The sequence below is a fragment of the Nanorana parkeri genome, unplaced genomic scaffold, assembly GCF_000935625.1.
Source record: "Nanorana parkeri isolate BGI_ZX_2015 unplaced genomic scaffold, ASM93562v1 scaffold77, whole genome shotgun sequence".
Taxonomy (NCBI): domain Eukaryota; kingdom Metazoa; phylum Chordata; class Amphibia; order Anura; family Dicroglossidae; genus Nanorana; species Nanorana parkeri.
The window spans coordinates 1,007,466-1,033,254 of NW_017306345.1; the positions used below are offsets into that span (position 1 = coordinate 1,007,466).

Genomic DNA, 25,789 nt, shown 5'->3' on the forward strand with positions numbered 1-25,789 from the left:
AGCATCTTATTTTTTATAACATAATTAGGTGAATGCAAGTTAAAAGAGAACTATGGGGTAAGTGTTTTTCCCCATAGTTCTCTTAAGGGTCACTGGAGGACATATACTAGCTTCCTCCCGTGAACCAAAGCTCAGAATATCGCGAGCTACAGCTTGCGGTATACTGAGACCACCGCAGCCAGGACAGATCCCGACATTACTGTCGATCGACCCAACTGTGTGAATGACAACTGGCTCTGCCTATCTAGAAATGGGGCTGCCTATTTTTGATCGGTACTCACCTCTCCACCGGCTTCCGGGTCTTCCGGGAGTCCCGTCGCAGATCCGGTGACGTCACGGACATCGACGTCACCGGACTCCTCCCCCCATCCGCAAGTGGCTCTGTAAGCTAACGAAGGGAAGGGGGAGGAGTCCGGTGACGTTGATGTCCGTGACGTCACTGGACTCCTCCCCCCTTACCTTTGTTAGCCGACGAAGAGAAGATTCCGAAGTGTCACATGACCACAAATTTAGATAAGTAAAAGGGGCTTTTAGGTAGGTTTTTTTTTTTTAACTAAACCCAGCAATTAGTTAGTGGGGGTATGAGTTAAAGGGTGGTTGTATGTGATGGGGACGGGTGTCCCAGAAATCAGCTTAAATAGCATCAGGGAAAATTGCTGGAAATGTATTTCTTTTTTTAAATATTGAAATGAACATGACAGCATGGCTTGCCAAATTTATTTCTATTATGACAAAGCCCTGTGTCATTACTGTACCCAAATTCAGTGCTCCAGTTCCAGCAAAAAAAGACACACCAGCCCAAACAATGTCATCATTAAACTTTTACTGAAATATCAAAAAGATAATGTTTATAACACAATCCTATTCATAAAAATTCTGCATAGCTCAGTGACTCATGCTATGCTAAATTTAACTCTTCTCCCATGGACCCCATGTATAGGCCAATGTAGTTGGATCTGTATGTGCGTAATAATTAATCGAAATTAATCGATTAAAAAAAATTTGATTAATCAAACACGAAAATTTTAATCATTACCAGCTTTAGAAAATTTCTATCCAATACTTACTGTGATTTTTATTTCCTGACTAATTTCATGGCAGCATATGATTGCGTATTCTCCACCTCCTGAATACCCAATAGATCTTTTAATAAAACCCACTTATTAGCTTACCTTAGTGTTCTATGACTAGTGTATTCCTGGCACATGGGTGCTGCCATGGAGTGAGTCAGGAAAAAAAAAAAAAAGATGGTAGGTATTGGATAGGGTTTTTTCTTATTGTTGATTATTATATGGCAGCATATGAGGAACAACAGGAGGGTGCCAAAAAACATGAAAGCTGATTACATGAAGAGGTGGATACCAAAACTGAACATCTAAAGACTACTGTTGTTAAAAAAGGCAGTTTGACCCTATAGTGTGAAAGGAAAGTTTGAGGCAACAACTAAGAGGCTGCTTTACAAACTGTATCCAAGGATACCGTGGAAGCCGAAGCCCTTGTCATAAATGTGTATCTGTTAGGGTGTGTGGTGACCCCATCCGGTACTGAAAAGCACTGTTCCTTTTAAGCATCATTGACTACCCGCACAATCCATCCCGCTATCATCCTAGTAGATACTTCTCTACCTTTATTTTTCCCTAAAGGGATGATAATAGTCTTTCCATTTTCTCCACGGAACCTGTGACTCAAATGTACTGTTTTTAGATTTGACCATAGTCCAGGTTATGAGGACCATCCACCTCTGCATTTTAATTAGAAGGTAGGACTATTTCCTGATTATTTTGATAGACCATGGCCACTTTGGGAACAAAGAAAAAAATAGGTCTGAGTGCTATTTTGTATGAAATTAAAAAAAAAAGAAAGTTAGTGAGGGGTTTTTGAGTCGCCCTATGTTGGAAATATGACAACAACCGTGTAAAAATTACAACATTTTATTGATGCATCTCGTTAAAATCGTATTTAGTTAAAAACAAACAGAACCACGTCATAACCTTCTCATTTGGATGACATAGGCGATAATAAGACAGCCAAATAGAAAAATTTGGGACAATGAGAGAATTGTGCCAGAGACATTGTGGATACTCAGAAGTCCTTTGACGACACTGTGCTGCCTTCACTGGGGAAAGCATGCTTGTGTTCAACAGTACTGAATTGAATTAGATGAGTGATGCCCCACATGCTCATAAGGATCCTTCAGCGGCCCAGGCTATCTCCTGTGAAGTGTCACGGGATTCACTCCCGCGTTCCACAGTGGCATGCCCTACCATTCCTTTATCAATGGGAAACCGCAAGGAATGGGTCCCTCTTCTAATGGCACTGTACAAAGTGGATTCCTAGTGCCTACCCCAGATTCCCCTATTCCCTATTGGACACACAGATACAGAAACTTCACCAGGAAGGTGCCTGACCTGGTGGTCCACCATTGATTTACACAGTTGAGCAGGAGGATCGGCCAGAATCATACTATGGACAGGAGAACAGAAAATGACCACTGTGGTAACCTATTATGTGGAAATTATTAAAAAATGTGTCCTATAGGGAATTCTGAGGGCAGAGGCTACCCACTGATATGCTGCCATAGAATGGTCAGGAAATAGGGATTTTCGTGGTATGATAGCAAAATGTTCTGAAACAGTTATATCAAAAAATCCTTTTATTTAACATCAATAAAATGACTTCTGTAGGGTCACAAATACATATTGAAATGAAAGCAAAGCAGGTCAAATGCAGCCTCTTTTTGTCAAATGCATTGTTTTCTATTTTAACACAGCTGCATGCGTTCAAATGGAAAATGCAGCATTTGACTAGAACGCCCCTCTACATATTCCCTTAGGCTTCATTCACACCTAATGTTAAGGTGTGTTTTGAGATTCCTGTGGCAGGAACCTACAAATTCCTGCAGCAGGAATCCCAAATATGCCGTTTAGAAGCAGCCGCTGTCACCCGTTCAAGTTCGCCAGCACTCCGCATGTAATCGTATGTGATACGATTTCATGCAGCTAGGAAGTTGAGAAGCTAGGAAGGAAGAAGCAGCGTAGTGGCAGTCAACCACTGCTGTCACCTTTTCATTAATTGTAATGGGTGACAGCGGCTTTATTTGGGATTGGGATGCAAGAATTTGTATGTTCTTTCCGCAGGGATCTCAAAACGCACCTTAACATGAGTGCTTAACTCTGACCTGGGAACCCTGTCAACACGGTGCCAGAGCATCAACGGCTCAGTCTGATGAGAGTGCAGAAAGAGACACAAGAAGGAAGGACTGCAAAGAGAAAGAAGAGATGGTTTAGGGAGCAAAAAAAAACTGTCACTTTTTCTTGTTCTACAAATTCCTAAATATTTTGGTCTAGGTGCCCAGAAGTGCCTTGGGTATTTTAGGAACACTCTTGCTCATATTTACCTAAAGTAATATAGTTATCTATTTGTGCAGTGAATGGGAGTGTATTAGTGTGTTATGTAGATTATTACTGGTCCCATGTCATTAACATTTGGGTAGAAACTGGGGATCGGATGGCAATTTACCATGTCCTGGGTTACCCCAAGAGGAAGTTCAGTGGAGGTGTTCAGCAAAGTTAAGGGAGCTAAAAAGGCTGCCTTATAGTAGTTAGTGAGGTAGGAGACCACCAAACCTAGTTTATACATTGATTTTGTTTAAGAGTATTGGTGTTTTTATAGATGAAATATTTATTAAAGATCGAATAATTGTTTAACATTTGGGTCAGTTAATGTTGGCCTTAAAAGCCCCTTCCTTCCTTTTTGGTTGAGATTGGGAATTATCAAGTTAATTATCCAGTCAAATCCAACAAATACAACTGGGGTGTGGCCAACCGGTCCTCCCTTCACTGAAACCCAGGGTAATATGTATCTACAGACCTCTAATAAACATTTCTATTAACCCCCTGGCATCTGGAGAAAATTTGCTGATTAGGTCCAGCCTTCATCACAGGGCTAACCTAACAAATTGCTTCTTGGTTGGTAGTTCTATCTAATAATTATATCAATAATGAATGTTGTTAATGATGATGGTAATATGACGTATAAATCCATGCTCTTCACATCACCCTCCTCATCATCTTTTGTGTTATGATTAGAATTCTGTTACATTCTGCATGGATATCATGTGTCATATGTTATAAGATCTGTGTAAAATGTAGTGTGATTGTTTTGTTTCAATACTCTGCATTGCATGATACTTTTCCTTCTCTGCTTAAGCATGAATCTCTGCAACTTGCTGGATTTAGGGCCCATTCACACTGATGAAAACCGTTGACACACACTGTATCGTGCAACGCACCTAACGTGCATTAACAATGCGGGAGCAGGCACTACTTTTAATTGCAACGCAGTGCACAGTATTGTGTTTCAGCGCAATTGAGTGCATTGCGGGCAAATGGGCGTTTGCAGTGCCATTCCAATGACTGACAACATAACTCACCTCCTGCAATGTTAACGCACGGTAGGTGTGCTGCACTGTGCTGTGCATTAATCAGATGAAACCCTGTGATTAACGCATTATGCCAGTGTGAATGGGCCCTTAGGGTCCTCCAGCTCTTGTGTAGGACTAGCTGTTTTGTCACCAGTTGTTTGGATAGAAGTTCACTGCTTGCCTTGCGCTTTGCTTTCCATTTTTAATACTTGTTTGTTTCCTGCTGCTGCTTCCCCTTACCCACAGGATGAAATTTTAGATCTGCAGTTACAGAGGCACCTTGATTTTTTGGATCAGCAGGTATGATGTCAGAGCTGCATTCCATCATTTTTTTTACCCTATGTGACTATACTTTTGTCACATATAATGATATTTCACCCCATTCATAATAACTGATTATGTGTTCTAGAATAAATCACTTGTAAAAGTCCACTGGAATAATATGATCTGTAAGATCAGCTCTAGTCGGGAAAAATTAGAACTCTGTGTTTTATTTATTTATTTATTGCTGTCTGTGTTATCATGTCAGGGTAACCCCTTCTCTGCAATTTGTCTTACTTTTGGTGTCATAGGCTAATAGAGAAAATCTACTCAGTGGAGTCAGACATCAATTAAAACCTTTAGTGCTTTCCCACTTCATAAAAAAAAAATGTTTTCACTGGAGTTGGGCTTTAAAACTTTAAGACCATGTAAAAGTGATATTTTAACTTTATGTGAATCACCCACTGCATTGTTGTCTCTTGAGGGCTTCAGGATCTGAGCTCCATGTAATTGAGATACCATTTCCACCTATTGACTGCAGCCATTAAGAACATGTCTCACTCTTGGTGTTAGAGGCCCTGATTATTAATTTATGTAACCTTATTGAGTTGTAAGGAACCCCTAAATGCAGCAGAACAAGCTGAAAGTAGGCTTCCCGCATTACCTGCCAGGTGCCTTGGAATAGTACTGAGCAGAAAGGTCCTCCTAAACCACAGTCTTTGCTCTGCTTCAGTGTTCTGAGCCATAGTTGTTGAAGTCATTTACATTCCAACTCTAGCCCCATATTTGAATTATGTTACTTACCTTCTTCTTGTGCAGTTATTCTGCCTAAATGCCATCTTGAATATTTACTGCTTGCTTATGAACTTGCTTCTGCCTTTTGACGTGGTGCCTTATTTCAGCCTTCTACCTGCATGCCAGCTGTCAGCATTGAAACAAACCTGATGACCATTATTTGAGAGCATCATTTACTGAAACCCTTAACTGCTTGTGAATGTTTCAGGTGAAGGCTAGATGTTCCTTAGGCTCTGATACTCAGGGAAGCCCACACTTGGTGTTGGTGGCACAAAGGATCTACTTTAATGTTGTAGCATAACTATAGTCATAGCAGCCCATGCAGCTGCGGCCTGAGGATGGGAACGTTTTCTGATGTCACCATTGCAGAAGAGCTGAGGTCAGATGCACAGGGGTATGCTTTGGGATCATTCTGTTGCTAGTGACTGATCTCTTGTGCATTCTCCCCCCTTATGTGAGTAAATTTACTGCCTTCGGAGCTTCTGCTAATCCTGACCAGCTCTTTGTTATTAACCCTGTATGTCTAACACAGTTTTCTTGAGGCTGAATATTTCCTGAGTGTCTTCTCAGCTTAAAAGTGATGACATTTGAAACATTTGTAATTATAAAAAAAAAAAGAGCCACAGGTTAAAAAGTGGTGCGTTTACAGTGTAATTGTGCATAGAAGCACTAACAATTATATCAATATATATATATATATATAGATCTATCTATATATATATGTGTGTGTGTGTGTGTGTGTGTGTACTGTTAAACACGTGCTGGCTGGGAAGGTAAAAGGGGTGGGATAGCTTAGAATTTTCACCAAAGTCCTAAGATTATATACTCCAACAGAGATCAGTTGATGCTGAAAAATACTGGTGAGTTACTGTATAGCTAGCTGGAGAATCAAGGAAAAAAATTAATTCCATGCACTGCTGATATTTTCAGACAACTTTTATTCACAGTATTGGGCCCTAGAAGTGTACTGAATAGGTTTACAGTTTTCCAGCTGCCTGTCTTCAATTTGGACATACTTTATGTTAGGATCAATAACAATCTTGTTCCAGTTGCCAGATATAACAGAAATAGATCATTGGGGGAGCCCTCGGCACACCTCACAACAGTCCCGGCCAGGTAAGAAAGGATGGTGCTCGCAGTGATATTGGTTCACGGATGGCGCCGTGCAGACACAGAAAAAGCAGGGAATCACCAGCACTCAGTAATGAAAGCAAATTTGTCCTTTTATTGGACAGAGGCGTCATAGAAATCAAAAGAACCGACGTTTCGGGGCCGCACAGGGTCACTTCCTCAAGGCAGAAAACATGAAGGGACCCGGTGCGGCCCCGAAACGTCGGTTCTTTTGATTTCTATGACGCCTCTGTCCAATAAAAGGACAAATTTGCTTTCATTACTGAGTGCAGGTATAACAGAAAGAGGTCACTTGGGGGCCCATTAAAATTTTACTATAGGGCCCCATTGAGTGTAGTTACACCCCTACTTTAATCCATAATGGTGTGCTTAGGTCATAGATCTTGCTAATATCTCTCTGCCTGAGTTTACGGAAGACTATGTAATTTACATATTTTGGTGGCTTGTGCATGATGATGTCAGAGAGCTGCAACTGGCCAGGCAGTGAAGTGAAGCAGCTTAGTGGGGCAGTTTGCTAGTTTGCTTGGAGAGGAGGAAGCCTATGGGAGCAAGACATAAGGTAAGTATTTGTACTCATTCATTTTCCCCCCTAGGAACTCTACTGCATTGGTAAGCTTAAAGGGCTTTAAAGTCTATCTAATCCCAAAAATGAAATATTTTTGCACCTTAAATTTGGTGACTGCTTTAGTTTCACCTTTCCTTTATTTTCATGTGATAAACCTGGCAGTAACCCTGTAGATATCCCAACGGACTCCTGGCCGGTATACCCCTTATAGAATGGTGCCGAGCTGTGAATCCAAGAAGTAATCACCAGTGTCTGGTGACATATTTTACTGCCAGTAACACATTTCCTCCCCTAAAATGACAACGCTCATTTGCTGCACTGTATAAAGGAACAGCATTGTCACCCTAAGCTGCTCTTCTGATTTGGACTACAAATGCCTCAACTTCTCTATTACATAGGGAGGAAATGCTCTGTTGTTCACAGAAGATAACTGGGAAAGCTAAGAACATTGGTTTATCATCTCAGTGCAAATTAATTTACATGATTAATTACATTCTGGCAAAATCAGTAGGTATTTATATGTACTTGAAGAACATGTACTTAGCCTTAAAAATAAAATGTATGCAGCCACCACATTGAATGACTGGTAGATTTTAATATATAACATTTTTTATCTTGGGTTTAGATATCTTTTAAGTTACAGCTATGAAATCCTTTTGCATTTTTCCTTCAATGAATGCGCTGATTCACTTTACGTTACTGCTGGGATATTGTATATCAGACTGTGTCAAGGTAGACTGCACCTTTGCTACTTTCCAGGTCCTACAAAGTGTGATAAGTCTCTCAAACCATGGGACTGCTAGTCATGCAGTTAGTGTCAGAATTTGCTTGAAAGAACAAGCTTGTGGCTGTAGTTTTTGCCAGTGTTTGTTAAAACATATTAAAGATCAGCTGGATGGATGAGGCATTCTATTTGCCATGTATGTTTAGGGGACTATAGAAAACAGAGAGGAGATAACACTATCCACTCACTGCTGGACACCCCAGTGTTTTCTCCACATTGTGCTTCCATTTTATGAGTAATTTATAAAGTTTTGCACAGTAATAAAAGTAACAGCGGGCAACATGGGGTGTCTGCTCTTACATGGCAAAATTACTTCAAAACTTTAAAATGGAGAACAATTTAATTTAACCCAAGCATTCAAGATTATGCCTTGACTAGCAATAAATTTGCAACATCATCTGTAGCTACCCACAACATAGCACACATATTGCAGATGTCAAGACTAGAGCTGCAACAATTAATCGATTTAGTCGATTAAAATCGACGATTGAAAACATCCAGTGTATGGGTGTGAAGCGGTGGAACAGGTGTATGAAGGTGCAGCGAGGAACAGGTGTATTGGCGTGCAATGGTGAACTATGTAACATGCAACATAGTGTTTAGAGTTCAGCAGTGTGGACTATATAGCGTATAGAGTTTAGTGATCAGAACTATTTAGTACATAGAGTGCACTAGTAACGACTATGTAGTGTACAACAGTGAGTATACAGTGCAGCAATCGAAGTGCATGGGTCAATGCAAGGTCCTCCTATACTGTCTGGGCCCTATTCCCCTGTATAAATCACTAGCAGGTAGTAGCAAAATGTACCTGTGAAGAGAAAAGTTAGAACTATACTTGCCTTAGCCCTCGAATTCCACCCGCAACAGCTAGGCAAGTGTGATATCACACTCCTTCAAACTAGATCCTGGGTATTACAGAGCAGCCAAAGAAGCTCTTTCAATGGACTGGGGTGTCTTCTCATGGGATTGTGTCTGCTCTGTGCTACCCTGTGTCTTCACAGGAGGACAGTGATGTCATGCCCAGTGATGTGGAAGACTACAGTGAGGGAGGTATAAATCACAGATAGCATTGTGGATGTACTTTCTGCTAGTGATTTATACAAGGTGAGAGTGCCTGGACATTTAACTGCAAAGTCCGCTTTAAATATTTCTGGTCAGCGGTCTTTTCTCCCATTGCTGGTCAGAGGTATATGCTCCTCATTTGTGGTCAGTGGTCTGTGCCCTTCACTGGTGGTCAGTAATCTAAGCCCCTGATTGGTGGTCAGCAATCTGTGCTCCTTGTTAGTGGTCAGTGGTCTGTGCCCCTTATTTTTAGCCAGTGGTCTGGTGCTCTGCTATCATTGGTGGAAGCAGTGTTTACTTACATAAGAAATGCTGCACAGGACCCGGCCAGCATCCTCTTAGCTCTTCGGTCTCTGGGAACTTCTGAGACTAACATTGGTTTGGAACTATACAGACAGCATTAGACTGGATATCCTACGCCCAGCCCAGGCCTGCCTGCATACAACATAGTAAGTCACTCTGACAGGGAAACTTGCTTTGTAATGTATCTCTAGAACAGGGTATGTGTGATACCTATGATGACAAGGGTAGAAGCCAATTTTACTGTCTAGCCGAAGGAAGCTGTACAGCTCTTTTATAGAATACAATTTCCTTGGTTTTGGAGCTCCTAAGGTGTTAATTTTCTCGTCCATTTTCCTAGAGATAGATAATTCATCTTTACATGTTGGAGCTGTTCTGTCATAGTTACTCCACCAGAATCCACAGTTCTTTCCCTAAAAATGTATTGCAGCTGGAAAAAATTATTACTTAAGCGGCAGTACATTTTTTCCCATCCAACTTCTACCTGAGGAAGCAGTGACTGCTATAAAGAATTGTCCTTTCAGTATATAAACTATATATATATATTACCCCAGTAATCCCCAGGAGTTGCACACAAGGCAAAGCCGAATCCTCACTCGGTCCACTGTACCTTTTGATTTATTTAGCATTTCAGCCTTTTCTTTCTTAATTTTTAAGCAGAGAAAACATGCAACGCCTGTCAATCTCGATGCAACCTATTTTTGTTTCTAAATGGAGTTAGTAACAAAATACAATTAAAGAGAAAGTGGGAGGGAATGAGCAAATAAATATATCCACTGCTGTTCCCATCATATCAATTTATATGCTCTTTCCCTCCAGTAGGCTCTTGAACATTGTGTCTCCTTACTAACAAGTTTTTCAAGTGTATGATCTTCATCTCCAACTAGTAGCCATAATGGGGTATTTTCCCCATTCACGCTCTATGAATATACCTATTGTAGAAAATTTGGCCAGAAGAGCAATTCCATTACATTTTGTTTTTGCCCCATTTTGACAACAGCTGGTTAACTCGCACAGAATGAATTTACATGCAGTTTTGCTGGACAAATAAGCTATGTGAGTTTTTTTTTTTTTATATATAAATAGTGTTTCTTCTCCTTTATCCCAATGAATGGAGAAAGCAGATCAACAGAGTAAGTTTCCTCTTACATTACATGGCAGCACACCTAGATGGAAACCTTTGTTGAAATGTGACCCCAGACCAGGGATAGGCAAGCTTGGCACTCCAGCTGTGGAAAAACAACAAGGCCCATCATGTGTCTGCCTCTGGAAGACATACCTGCAGCTGACAGAGTCTAGCAATGGCTCATGGTATGTGTAGCTTCACCACAGCTGGAGTGCCAAGGTTGATAATTATCTCACAATAACTATGCCAACAAGGTGTCAGGCTTGTCAGTGGTGTTCATTTTATTCAGACACTATAGAATTCCTCACTTCTTTAAAGCCATGTTCGAACAGACAGCTGCTGATACAGTTCAAGGTACTCTTGAGTAGTTTTCCAGAATGTATACTATTTAACTGATGGACTGAAAAGCTTGTGCAAGAACCTTGGAGAGAGAATCTGCTAAGAAGGGAGGTACTGTATGAACTGTTTTGCCCCAACCTCACACAAGCAACCAGCGCTTCTCTCTGTCACTGTCAATTGCTTACTATGCAGCAAAGAGCAAAAGGGTTTTTTTCTGGTCCTTCACTGGGTGCCAGTGTTATGAGTACACTTTAATTTTTTTGCTTTTGTTATTCTAATTCAGACATCAGCTTGCTTTCTGTATTTTGCTGTTTGTGTACACTTTCCATGTATGACTAAACGTGAATGTCTGATGTCTTGGGCATTGTTTGTGTTGAATAGCTCCCTTCTTATTGGTTGCCTTTGTTACAATTTTACCAAAATGTCTCCTACCCCATTCCATTTGTTGCCTACAGACATTGCTTCTTCTCTACAACTTGGTATTTCACCTTAATCTGCTTTTTGGATGACACTTGTCTCTAGTAGGACAAACCTGAGCACCACAATCTGTGTGTTTCATGCAGAGAAACCCATTCCTCCCTGTAGAGATTTATTGTAAAGACTAGATAATTCTTAGACTGTTCTAAAGCTGAGTGCTTACCTACAACTATTAAAACTATTAAAACAGAGAGTCAGAGAAAAAAATTATTAGACTGTGTAGGAGAGTGAGTGAAAATTCCTAATGGCTGCAGTTGGGGAATAGGAGTTGTCAGAAGAAAAGGGGGAAATCTTACTTTGTTCTCTTTAAGAAATACAAGAAGCCATTGATGTCCACCCAAACCTTCTAAACAAAAAAGTATACAAGCAGTACAGTGTGTTTAGCATCAATAGGGGAATCACCTGCAGGAAGCAATGGCTCTGGAAAACGTACTGTGCTGATACTCATGCCAATTGCTCTATAAATGGGATTAAAAAAAGAGTTGGTTGACATAAGATAAATTATGGGAACACTGATTGTAATTTTTCATGTATTAAGAGAATGCATGAAGTAATATTTATCTTTGCCACCCTCCCCCACCACTCCGTTTCAGCAGTCGCAAATACCTGATGCTTCCAAGTGTGGGGAAGCATGTGACTTCCACTCAGTATGATAATTGCCAGGCCCAAAACATTATCACTTCACAAGGAATATGATGCCATCAATCCTGTGCAATCTGCAACACCTTCAGAAGAGAGCTTACACAGGGTTTTGACGTCCAAAGGGGCAGGGTACTGCAACACAATTTAGTATAAGTGGATTGGTGGGTGAGCCAATAAGAGACACTGGATGTTGCTCATTTAACTCTCTACTTAATCTTTTCATTTTCTATCATTTAATATTATATTTTTATCTGTCCTGTTAGCGTACGAGTACGGACACCTGCACGGACGTGCAGGTCGGGTGACCGTAGGGGGGCGTACGGCCATAGAGAAGGACAGGCTGCTGCGTTTAATCAGACGCAGCACCTGTCCTTCCCGGGAGCGGCCCGATACGGCCGTGCAAACAGTAAACATCTGTACGGACCAGCGGTTACCCGTGTGAATGAGGCCTTAGGCATTGTGACAATGGACACATGTATATAAGCTACTGATAAATAAAGAAGATTTGCTATTTGAAACAAGGAGAGTTATAGGAATTTATTTATTTATTTTAGTGGAAGCTGGAAAATTAGTCTTTAACTGGTTAGCTAAAATAGGCAACACCTTTCTTTTTTTTCTGTGAAGGCCCAACATATTTGTAATAGACATGGATTTGTGACCCCTTGGTAATATACACCCAAGCCAAAATACACATATAAAACTTAAGGTCTATGCATATTATACCCTTAAGAATTTTGAAGACAGAGTTAGTATTGCATTGTTTATAGAGGGTTAACTTACTGACATGTTTTCTATTTTATAAGCATTCTTTCCTAAAAGAAGCAGTGCTCCAGTACGCAGATCAGGGTGAAGGCAGTGATCTCTACACAGATCATGACAACCATACATATGTGAAGGGTCACAGTCTTCCAACAGTGTTCCGTTGCATTATAGATAATGCCCTGTAGTTGGACCCAATATAGTTATGATTTCAACGTGGAATAGTCATAGTCCAAAAACTTTTTGATGGCTCCGTTGACTGCCACAGGTGTAGGTTTTCAAAAAGAAAAAAGTTCTAATCTTGTGTGAATGTGTTTTTCAGCAGAAATAGCAATCCCAGTACAACAGCTTTTTGGGTTTTCTTTAATCAAACCATTTCATCTACTTCCTAAATTTGCAGGACTATGCTAATAAACATTACTGTGATTACTTACATACTTTGACATACATGCATCATCAAGCAGAACATATAACTGAGTGCTAGGATTTACATGCCATCCAGAAATAACTTTTTCTGCATTTGAGTATCAGCCAGTTGCAATGTTTATATTACATTAATGAAGAATTGAAAATGTATCTGCTGAAAGCCTGCTAAATAGTGGGGAATTTTTTAATGCAATATATCTCTCTACAGATGCATATTACAGTATATTATCATGGGGGACCATGCGGCCAGGTCCTAGTTGAATCCAGTTTAAATTTTGCAGATTAAGACAGCCGCTTCCTGGTATTGGTATTTACCAGTATTTTTTTTGTTTTCTGACATTTTATGGGCTCAGAATGCTCCGACATTACCGATCCCTGTTGCATCTGGGCATTGGCTACAGGCTCTCCGCAGCATCAGCTGACGTCGGGCACATAAGGCTCATGATTGGAGGAAACCTGTTAGCTTGTCTCTGCAATCGGAAGTTTCACTCGTGAGGCTAGTTTGCAGAGGTGTCGGTAGTTTCGCAACCGCGGTTCTCCTCTCGGCCCCCCGTGTATAAGACGCCCCTCCATTTTTAGGTAAATATTTTTATGAAAAAGTATAGTCTTATACACGGAAAAATACAGTAGTTTAAGACAGTACGGTGTGGGAGTAGGAAATGTTAGTGTCTGGAGTTTCGTTATGTATATATTTGTCCTCATCCTGTATTTCCCCCTCACCACCTGCTACAGATGAGTGAGAGTGAGACATTGATCAGCATGGTGAATGATATGGTACACTGTTCCCCCAGAGCACAGATCTTCATGCAAGTAAGACAGCACTCAAGTGTGTCACTTCATTCTGCATGACGCAGTCCATTTTCATTCCTACATGAAATTTAATATGACGTTGCTATTTATGCAATCAGAATTGTATTGGTAATAACATTAATAATAGATTATGTAAACAGTTGCCATTTTGTAATGCACAAGTAAAATAGGTTATGGTACCTAGAAGAGTCATTGGGATTGATTTACTAAAGGCAAATAGGCTGTTCACTTTACAATGGAATTTGCAATTTGTAGGGGAAGTTTCTTAGTTTAGTGAATGAGCTGAAGCTCTGCAGACTTCTTTCACACAATTATACGCAAAAGTATTGTTTTATTTTCCCTTGCACATAATTGGGTATTTTTTGCTAAGTGAAATATCACAAGAATTACTAAGTTAAGGGGAAACTTCCCCTGCATAGTCCAAATTCCCTTGCAAGGTGAACAGCCTATTTGCTTTTAGTAAATCAACCCCATTGCGTCATCTACATGAATAATACAATGTATAGTCATAATTAGGTGCTTCTATTGGTATGTGCAGATCCTTTGCATCGTTAGCAGTTAGACATCAACTTCCCATAGCCATATTTCTAGAGAGTGTTCAGTCTTCACTAGAAATTCATGTCAGCATGTATGGTCATTCTTGCTTGACATTGCTGATTGGCAACCCAGGAGAAGTGGAAAGGTGAAATTAAATTAAATAAAACACTGGTTAGAGCAGATGTTCAGGCAGATTTAGGAAACGCAAACACCACATACAACACAAATACAAATCAGAGCTGGTGGTAAAAACCTAAAGGAAACAGGTTGCTAGAAGACAGATATAACATATAGGATATACTAAGATCAGGACCAGAAGAACAATCAAAGCACATTATTTATATTTGGCACCTGGTGATGTCAAAGGACACTTGTGTAGCTTTTAGTGCTTGTTGACCATGGGAGATAAGTGGTAAGGGGACATCTACGGCTTGTTATAAAAATATTATTACTAGGCATGCACTGAAATTTCACCCACCTAATTATTTCGGCCGAAAATGGTATTATGGGCAAAATGCCCATAGTGCTATAACGTTCAGAAATTCAATGCATCCCTAGCTTCTCTCCTCCCCGCTGGGCGTCTGTCTGTTTGCCCCGCGATGGCCGCTGCTCTCCCCCACCTGTGTCGGCAGAGGCAGCAGGGATCCGAGAGGACACAGAGGATCCAGCTTTCAGGAGGTCGAGCAGGGTGGTGTGGGTAAGAGAGAGCTGTCAGCTGTCACAGGAGGCATAGCTCTCCTCCTGCATCCCCTGCTCGGCCTCCTGTGACAGGCAAGTCAGAATGGAGAGCGGGTTTCAAGCACTCAGCGATCAGGACTAATCGTATGATTGTGGACATAGTAACTGATACTATCTCCTCCATTTATGAAAGGACAGGTGCAATAAGTATAGAGGCTTACTGTTCCTTCATAATAGGGGTTGCAGAAAAAGAGATTTAGCACTCTGTGTCCTCAGTCTCTTTTTCTATTTTAAAAGAGAAATATCAGAGATCTGTTTAGAACCCTAATATTTCCCCAAAGCCCTAACAGTAAAAAAATTATAATAAAAAATGTAAAATGTTTTAAAAAGGTTGGGGGAAAAAAAATCAATTTCGGTTTCGGCCTGACAACATTTTTTATTTTCGCTTACGGTCTAAAAAATTTTGTTTTGGTGCATCCCTAATTATTAAACATTGTACTGGCTGATATATACGTTGGACAGGATAGATTACAAAAGAAAGCCAGCTTCACAGTGCTATGTTTAAAGCATATATGCATGTTATATTTTCCATCCACTAATTTAAAAATCAAAACTTTTAGGAAATGAGTGACCTTGTGTTAGTTGCAATGAGATGCGGGCACTTTTCAGGTATTTTGTAAAATACATCAGCTGCAGCGCGAGATTCCTTCATCTACGCGTGGATGGGGAAATCTTTTTTATTTTTTTCGCTCAACCCAAAAGCTAATTTAAAAAAATACCCAGCTTTAGTAGTGACTGCAACCAGGTAGGGACCAGTGTTTATGTCTCCACTGTACATTGTTCCCTGGCACATTGTTTCCTTAGCAATGTGCGCATCACAACACATTCTCTGTACCCCTGCTTTGCACCTTTTGCCGAGTGTCTGTAGCAGTTTCTTTCACAGCACTTTACACACTATGGGGTCTATTCACGAAGCTGCCGAAGGATCTGGCCGTAGCTTTGGCCGATGCTTCGGCCCCAGGACCCCTTCGGTTCAGTAGAACCGAAGGGGTGCTGTACAAGCTATTCACTATAGGCCGTACAGCTCCCAAACGTGGCCGAGCGGCTCAGTCGAGCTGAACGCATATGCATCAGCTCGACTGAGCCGCGCTGAAAGCCATTGGCCGACAGCCTGCTTCTGACAGCTGGCTATCTCCGGCCACTTGCAGAGAGATCAGCGTCCCTGGCCGCCCAGGAGGGAAACACTGCTGTTTCTTTTTTTTCTTTATTCTGACACGGTGCGATGTCTGTCAGAATAGAAAAAAAAAAAAAGAATTCCCATTGGAATGCATTGCTACATTCCTATTGGCTATTTCAATTTGCAAAAGCCAATAGTAAACTAGCATTGTACCCGCCCTCTACTGCATTTCTCCATCAGCAGAGGGCGGGCACAATTACTATTGGTTATTGCAAATTGAAATAGCCAATAGGAATGTAGCAATGCATTCCAATGGGAAAACATTTTTATTTTTTTTTTCTATTCTGACATCGCTCCGTGCCAGAATAAAGAAAAAAAAAAAGAAAAAGCAGTGTTTCTCTCCTGGGCGGCCGGGAGCGGAGGCTCCCAGAGCGCCCGGGAGAGTTTTTTTTTTTCGTTTTTTTTTTTACGGCAGCAGAGCCGCCGGACAATAGGAAACTATTGGGCGGAGCTAGCTGTCACTGCTAGCTCCGCACAATCGTTTCCTATTTACTTTTTTTTAACTATTTGAGGGACCGAGCAGAACAGCCGAGCCGAATGCCGCTCAGCGTCATTCAGCTATTCACCCACTGCTGTTCGGCATCTATAAGAATAGGCGGAACAGCATTGAGTAGCCTGCCGGAGGTTCGGCTCAGCCGATCCAGATGTTGGATCGGCTGAGTCGCACTCCTTCTGCACTTCGGGTTGGCCGAACATGCTGAGCATGTTCGGCCGACAAGAAGCCATGTGAAGCAAGCCGATGTACGGCTGAAATCAGCCGTACCAGCCTGAAGTGAATAGCCGAACAGTGTTCCGCTCACTTCACTTGTGGTCGGATGTTCACTCGGCTGACCTCGGCAGATTAGCGAATAGACCCGTATGTTTATCATCTGTGCCAGCCCTCCCCTTCACAGTCACATTGTGTTTTCTGACAGTTTTTCTCCTCTGGCTTCTCATCCCTGTTGTCCATGTGATTTTCTTCAGTACTGCATGCCATATTTTTTTTTTCAGTGCACCCCACCGTAACGCCTTGTCTTGCATTGGGTCTGCACTGGAAAAAATGTCCAGCACAGCCCGAATGCATCTGGGGTGAACGGGCTCTAAGCCTCCTTCCTCTTTCTCCCCAGTCCCCAGAGTCATTTACTAGCCTTCCTTTCCCAGTGTTCCATGGTCAGCTGTCACTCCTTTCTCCCCCTCCTATCTGCAATAAACACATTTCTCTCTGCCTCCGACAAACCCCCCTAACCAGTTATCTGGTACCTCCTTTATCTCACTTCTCTCCAGCCATGTTAAGCTGCCATTTTGCCTTTCTCCCTCATGGTTGTTTTTTGCTCTTTCTCCTATATCCCCCCTCGCACACTTGACCAAATAGTGTGTTGAATGGCTCAGATGCCAAACAGCATCCAGCCTAAACTAACCTTCTTATTTTGCTAATTATTTGTAAAATATATTTTCAAAATCTGGCTATTTTGTACTTAGGTCACCCAATTCCTAAAGTGCATGGCATATTTTGAATTTTGTTGAGCAAAGCATGCTCTTCTAGTTACTTAAGAGCTTTGTTTGATCAAATATATCTGTATCATTTAGGTGTCTCCATACACAGATCCTTACAGAGAGGCATTGCAGAGCTACAAGTTCAGTGAACAAGATACTGATGTAAGTAGATCAGTTAAGACTGGTCTCATTCATGCAATGATGATGTAGACTGACTGCTTCAGTGACATTATGCTCTTCTTCTGGCAGAAACTCCTGGGCAGACTGTGTGAACAACACAAAGTAGTGAGAGAGCAAGACCGTCTGGTGCAGCAGCTTAGAGCTGAGAAGGTAAGCCAAATTAATTTCGCCATTAAGTAAATAAGCATTATAAAAAAAAGTTTGGAAATATAAGTAAGGAAACAACATAAGACAATAATCAAAATTTTTCATAGATCCCATACCATGACCACGTTGCAATCTATGGTGCACTTCAAACGTCAGGCTCCATGCCTGAAATGCATACCAGAGTTGCAATACCCACTCGACAAGAGTGTAACCAGGGTCTGCCATAGGAGGCTGCAAGTTTGGTTTCGAGAGCTACACATACATGCTAGGGCCAATTTACCGACCAGAATATCTTTGGACTGTGGGAGGAGAACCAGGAGTACGCAGAGGAAACCAATGCAAGCACAGGAAGTACATACAAACTTCATTCAGACCAAGGACCTTTGTACTGCAAGTCACTGTGCTGTCTTTCTTGCTTGTTTGGCTTTCTAGTTATAGTATCATAAGTTTATTAATTCAATTGATTTAATTTTCATTTGAAATCAAAGTTCTTCATACCCAAAGAAAAAAAAAAACCTTAGAAATCTAAATAAAATATAAACCAAATTTTCCCTTACTTCAATCAACCATTTGCAAAAGATACAGGGGGGAATTTATCAAAGCACTTGCGACAGTTTAAGCCTCTTAGATCATATTTTTTTATGTGCAAATCTGTATTTTAACATGTGCCCCTGTTTTCTTCAGAGCTTGCACTACTTTTCCAACTGCACGTGTTTTGCACCTGTTTTCTTCAGAGCTTGCACTACTTTTTCAACTGCATGTTTTTTGCACCTTTTTTGCACGTGTTTTCATCTGCACTTGTTTGGGGCTGTCTGAAACTGGAGCATCACCTAAGAAAACACTCACAACTTAAGAAGTCCCAATGACCACTTCTTCAAGATGCGACAGTTAAGCTTTTTGCCTGAAGTTAGAAGTCTTCTTTCTTGGAGTCTATTAAACCTCATTTATCAAAAACATTACAGTAGCTTGATAAATCTGGTGCAAATATATTCCGTGCAAGTTCAAACACTCGCAAGTGCTTTGATAAATTCCCCCCACAGTATGTTAGCGGTAAATATAATAGTAATTGAGTAAACTGGTACGGACCAACTTTACTGTATGTAATTACAGATCAGTACCAAACCTTTGCCGTAATGCTAGGCATACGCAAACAATTTTGATTTATTAAATGCCACCACTTTCAAGTAGCTTTTAATACCAGAAATAATTTAACAGATATAGGCAGATCTACCACTAGTAATTTGCCTTCATTAAGCTGGTTGAAATTGCTAGAAAGCTGCTGTGTGTGGCCAGGGTAATCCACGTAACGGTGGACTTATGGTCTTTTCACCTCTCAGTATGGTCGCTGGGTGGCTTAGGATGTACGGCAGGATAGGATGTACGGCAGGAGTACTAACTGGGTCCATGCAGTCTTCTTGCCAATCTTCAGCTGTGTCTGGTAGTGCTGTGGCCTGGTTGCACATCAGCTGTGCAGGCTCTGAGGGTGCAGTGGAGCCTGAAGGGGAGACTGCACCCGCCGACTACCTGAAGATCAAGAGAGTGCCAGACAGAACGCTGCTTCCAGCTCACTAGCCTTGTCCCTAGATGGCTTCCCATCCTGAGAAATCTAAATGCTGCCATCGCCATTTTGGGAGCCCCTTTCCGCATGGCCTGTACCCGCTTTTTGCTTCACCATTTCCGCTGAGAGACAGAACAACTGCAGCTAGGTAGGGGGGGACCTGTAATGGTAGAGCGGCAAGTGTAGCTACAGAAGGGAAAGGTAGTAGGGTCTTTTGCAGGATATAATCAGGATGCCGTGTGGGAATAGGAGAGCAAATGTCTGTTCACATGAAGTAGCTAGTCACGTCCCCCATGTTTTCTGCAATTAGTATCACACATATCCTCAGTCTTGTAAACAGTCAGCTTATTCAAATGGAGAAAAGTCTGCTGTTTGGTATCATTGTGTGTATGGCACTGAACATGAAACAGAGAAAGCAAAGGAGAGAATTGTCTAACGAGATCAGAAAGAAAATTATAGACCAGCATATGAAAAGTAAAGGTTATCAGACCATCTCTAAGTTTGATGTTCCTGTGACTACAGTTCCAAATATTAAGACGTTAAGAAAATCGACCCCAGTTGGAATAGAAGGATAGTGTGAATGGTAGACAAACAGCCAAAAAAAAGCTTTAGAGACACAAGCTGAATTTCAAGGTACATTAGTTTCTGATCACGTTATCCTTAGCAAGTGCAAAGAAAGAATAAATTACCTGAAGTGGTGCAATGGTAAGCAATAACATGGCCGAGGTTAAGAAATGCAAGTTAATAAAACCTAAAAAATATAGTAAAGTTTATAACCCTCAAAAGTTTATTTCCTTAAAAGAAAGGAGTTCAGCTTGAAATTTCAATAGGAACTGGAAAATGCTTGTGATTCAGAGGTCATGAACTGCAAATAGATCGGGAGTTGAGATAGGTGTATGTTAATAGATTGTAATATACTTCTTACTTATTTTATACTAACTAGTTCAAATAAATAATGTGGTACAGTATATCTATCAAAGCTGTGATGTGCAAAATTCACCAAAGCCAAAGTAGTGGACATTTGCCTAGTGAAAATTACATTCCCAAGAGCTGTACCCCCCACACACACAAAATGGGGCTCCCCCTTCCAATGTACCAGTGTCCATTACTGATAGGCACAGGGTTCTTCAGCACCCCAGATATCCTGGAAGAGATGTTGGCACAGGGGAAGGGGAATTAATAAACTAGCACCCCCAACCCCTCTCCTCCCAGGCAGGTGGTTGCTTCCTCCCAGGTGAACTGGTTTTAGGGATTCTTAAACGCCTAACTAGTTCACAAGTGCATGTGGGTAAGAAATGTAAACAAAAATAAAACACCACACAGTGTAAATAGTAAATATACTTTATTATTAGAATGTTACTAATATTTTGGTCTTATTCCATATTTGGGCAATGAACTTTCACAGGGTTCCAGACACAATTCAAACATTGCCAATGGTGGGAGCCCACTTTTGCTCAGTCCTGTGTTCCCTGCTTTGGGATCCTGCTGCCGGAGGAGCCTCACTGTAAATATTAGTAAAACATTTCTCACCTGTACTGGTGAACTGAGGAGTAGAAGGGACCACTTAAACCAGTTCACAAGGGAATGAAACCCTCACCCTTGCCAACAGACCTTCCTGGGTATTGACGGTGCTGAAGAACCAGATGCCTGTAAATATTGGACACTGATGCTTTAGGTGAGGGACACCTGGTTTTTGAGGGAACCCCTATCAAAGCATCCCCTATACTGAAGGTGGTGATATGACCTTAGCAGGGGAGAGGCTACAGGCTCACTGGTCCTTTTTTTATGGGGATACCAAGCAACGTTCCTGGTGTTCCAGGTTCATTAGCTGTGGTAGGGCACCATGTTTTTTTTTAAAAAGCGACAGTTCTCTCCCCCCCCTGGTTGCTACATTTGCTTTTTATAAATACGGTAAATGTGACTGTGGCATGCCAGGCGAATGTCACCTGGATAAATAGCAGTAAAGTATTCACTGGACACATTGGCCAGTGAATCCTTCTGAAATATATACCTCAAAGTATGCAGGTGATTACAATTCTGCAGTAACATAATGTACTGCTATAAGGCTAAGAAGATAGGCTCCCACTGAGAGGGAGATTTGAAAGCAAATAAAGATGTCTAGTTTAAAAGACCTTATCTATGACACTGCTGACTGACTTCAATTACCTTGTTAGGAGAGTCTGGAGAGTGCGTTAATGGGAACTCACCAGGAGATGGAGATGTTTGGCAGTCAAACAGCTTTTCCTGATAAGTTATTACATCGAAAGGAATCTCTACAGAACCAGCTGATCAGCATTCGTGTGGAACTGTCACAGGCTACTACAGTAAGATATATTTTCTGCCATTTTAACAGTTATACAAAACTTTTTAGCAATGAAATGTATTAACGGTGCATGATATGTATATGTCTACCACTAATTTTGAATATAGTATTATAATTGTTTTCCTCTTCAAGCAAACTAGCACAGTGTTTTTTTTTTCAGGCATTAAACACCAGCACTATGGAATATGAAATCCTAGAAGCAGAGGTGTCTGCTTTGCATGATGCTTTATGGGAACAGCTAAATCTTAACATACAGGTAAGGAAAGGAATGTCACTTAAAGCTAAAGTTTATTTTGCTTATATTTTTCCCTCCCTGGTTCTCCTTAACCCTTCATCAACATGCTAATAACATTGTAAAAATCTTTCCATTTTTATTATATACTTTATTTTACAACTATTGATGTCATAATGGGGTCTCTGTGCTTCACCTCAAACCCCATCCCTCAGTACTCTTCTCAAGAGACGTTAGCCCTGATGAAAGTAGTGGGCCAGCTTTATAGAGGTGTCATGCAAATATAAAACTGCCTTGATAGGTGGATCTCACTCAGAAGGAGGGGGCATTCCTAGGCAGGCTGTTTTTGCATGCAGATTGTCCTAGGTAACGCCCACATGTAATGATGAGCCTCCATGACGGAAAGGACTGAAATCCAATTAATAAAAGGGTTTGGCTAGAGAAAGTAAGGCTCGGGATGAAAGGGCTAGATGATTTTGTATGCCTGGAAATGAGACAGGCTCTATTTGACTTGCTGCAGCTTCCAATGCAAAATAGTGAAGAGCTAATAGTGTGCAGTGAAATCAGAGTAAGCAATTTCAGTATAGCAAAGGAGCCTGACCACCGTGCAAGCCTACAGGTAAGGCTGGAGTTCAGCTTTAATTATCATTGCAAACTGAGCAAACTGTTCCATATCTTTTGTTGATTCCATAGAATGAGCTGATGAACAGACACATTCAGAGAGAAATCTGGAGAATTCAAGATGTAATGGAAGGACTTAGAAAGAATAACCCCTCTAGGGGTACAGACACAGCCAAACACAGAGGTAAGCAAGTTCATGAACCCAAATTGCTCCACCTTTCATTGAGGGACTCAGCACGAATAAACGTGCAGTGTTTTCAACTGCGATCGTGTGCTACCGCTCGGAAAACACCGCAATCTGCCTGGCACGACTGGGGTGCCATTAGAAAATAATGGCACTGCCAGCGCGATCGGCGGTGGTGTGCGATCTGTGACTGCCCCGGTCATCGTGCACGAAACCGAGCGGATGGCTGGGTGGTCACGGAATCGCACACCATTGCCGATCGTGCCAGGCAGATTGCGCGTTTTCCTGCTGCAATACCGCTCGGTCGATCCCACACGATCACGGTTGAAAACACTGCGCGGTGTATGTCGTGAAAATAGGTACATGTACCTTTTTTTTCAGCGATTGCCACCCAGATGTAACCCCATACATGCGGATGCAACCGCACACGATCGCACGTCCCGGGAATCCGCAGGTCTGCACCAACCCTAAAGGGTATATTCACTTTCCCAAGTAATTTGGGAAAAAGGAATTACCCGCACAAATCTCCCTCCCACTATACTTACCTTTCGGCGACCGGTCCTTCCCGTCCACCAGTACGGGTGTACTATCTGTACCTGTTCCATGTATTCTGAATTTCGCTCGCAAATTGCAAGCACTTGGTCAACGCGGTCACCTGACGGCATTGACCAATGAGAAGCGCTTCTTAGCACTGCTAAATACGGTTTGGTTAACATAATTTTTTTTGTATCAGAACAAGTAGATTGTCATGAGGGACAAGTAGATTTGGCCCCCGCTTTAGTCCTTGGACAAGTAGTTTTTTCCAAAATTTCCACACCCCTGATGTGCAATGCGATACTGGACTCTATTCAACTAGTTTATTGCTTTGGAGTCACTCTGGTGGTTTTATGCAGTATGATTTGGCTTTAGTTTTAGTTGACTGACCAAACTTGCAAAATGGCCCTAGCAAAGCTTCCTTTCCTGGGAAACAGATTATATGGCACAACGCTGTGCAAGATAATTAAGAATTCCACAGGTGGTAGAACATCTGTGCCTCAGCCTTGTAAAGCTAGGCAGTAGCAACAGAAGACTGGGCTTTTCTTCTTGGTACATAAAAGTCTTTGTGTTTCTATGGCAGTTTACATCCTCCAAGCCTGCAGATAAATTCTCAGAGGCTTGCAGATCTTCAGATGGCCATCTAACCACATGGGGTAACCACCCTGTACCCTTCTCATATAGGTTTAAAACTCTAAAATGTTATCCCAACCTTTTCACTGTTCCCAAGAAGGAATGGATCAGACCAATTCTGAGCCTCAATACACTTAATACCTTCCTGGATATGAGATTGGCGGGGGTTCCTTCTTTGAACTTAGCACAGATCATCCATTTCTTGTTGATTGGCAGCTCTGGGTCTTAAGATAGCAAGCGGTCCCCCTTACTCAACATTACATCAGGTCCCTTAGACAGAAGATCCCGTGCAAATGGAACAATTGACCCCTTTTTCTAAATAGGGAAATTCACTTCAAGCAAAAGCGACACGATAGCGGTGGCTCATGTCACCAATGCTGTTGTCTGGTAGGTCCTATCTTCCGCTGTGATAGAAGATTGTAACAATGGGATAGGTTCTCTCCAATTGGAGCAGAATCCTGGGCTTGCTGTTGGTCTTTACTGTAAGAATGTATGCTCTCAATCAATATTTTTACCCTCTGCTGAGCTTGTCTTCTGGAAGGACACTCGTTAAGGGTGCAGTCTGACAATGCCACGGCAGTGATGCATGTGAACCACCAGGGAGATAGCAAAAGGCCAGCAACAGTTGAAACACATTTTAAATTTGTCAGAACAGTGGTTAGACATTCCTGGCATAAATAATTGTTGGGCAGGCTTTCTTGGCTGTCTGAGATTGGATCCAGGAAAGTGGTCTCACTACCAGTAGGTGTTTTGAAAACTCTGTCCCACAAAGTGGGGGACCTTGTGGCATTTCACTTCAATAAAAAGCTTGAGAGGTTCATCTCAAGATCACAATATATGTTGGTGGATGCTCTACTAGCCTAATAGGATTGATATGGTTTGATCTAAGTGTCCTCACTCCATCTTCAAGCAATCTGATGAGCATAAGCCTTTGAAAAAAGTAGGTATATACTTACCCGCCTGTGGCTGGTTTTCAGAAACGTTGCACTGTTGCAGAAGTCTGTACGCTGATACTATTCGACTCCTTCTGCAGCAAACATTAGGGATGTTGGGTTCCCAGAAGGAACCAAAGTGGCCAGCGGAAGACACACTATTCCACTGTTTTCTAAGTCTGGAATAGTATCGGCACACAGAGCTTTGCAGGAGAACAATGTTTCTGCAAACCAGCTGCCCATCCTCAAGCCTTTGTACCTCAAGTTTGTAAGACAAACAACTTGGTCTTCTGTTACAAAACAAAAAATGGGTGTGACTGCATCAGCTAATGCCAGCTTCAGTTCAATGGTTTTGCAGACAGCTGTGTGAATGGACCCTTTGTAACGGGGAATGATTTTTTAACCTAGTTATTTGGTTGTCTAATGGTGTTTTCATTTTGCACGTCCCCATGGTCTAATTAGCTACAGTTTTGTGTTACTGAGTAAATGATGGAGAAAATAGGATTGCTTTTACTCACAGTAAAATCCTTTCTCCAATGGTCAATGACGGACACAGCGTCTGCCCTTCTTGGTTGTTAAATACTGCTACAACGGAAGTTCTGTTGCAGTTGTGGGGTTGC

General features: G+C 41.6%; 1 protein-coding gene across 5 annotated transcripts in view; it reads left to right on the plus strand.

The window, feature by feature from the left end:
- PLEKHA6 (pleckstrin homology domain containing A6) overlaps positions 1-25,789 on the plus strand; it is a 116,493-nt gene that overhangs the window by 51,295 nt on the left and 39,409 nt on the right. For 3 of the 5 annotated variants that reach the window (XM_018576821.1, XM_018576822.1, XM_018576824.1), the window contains exons 10-16: positions 4,670-4,723; positions 13,823-13,900; positions 17,919-17,987; positions 18,075-18,155; positions 21,885-22,034; positions 22,194-22,289; positions 22,959-23,070. In XM_018576821.1, coding sequence (XP_018432323.1) covers positions 4,670-4,723; positions 13,823-13,900; positions 17,919-17,987; positions 18,075-18,155; positions 21,885-22,034; positions 22,194-22,289; positions 22,959-23,070 — 640 coding nt within the window. The remainder of the gene's footprint in view (positions 1-4,669; positions 4,724-13,822; positions 13,901-17,918; positions 17,988-18,074; positions 18,156-21,884; positions 22,035-22,193; positions 22,290-22,958; positions 23,071-25,789) is intronic. The other 2 variants (XM_018576825.1, XM_018576823.1) reach the window with 2 other exon arrangements.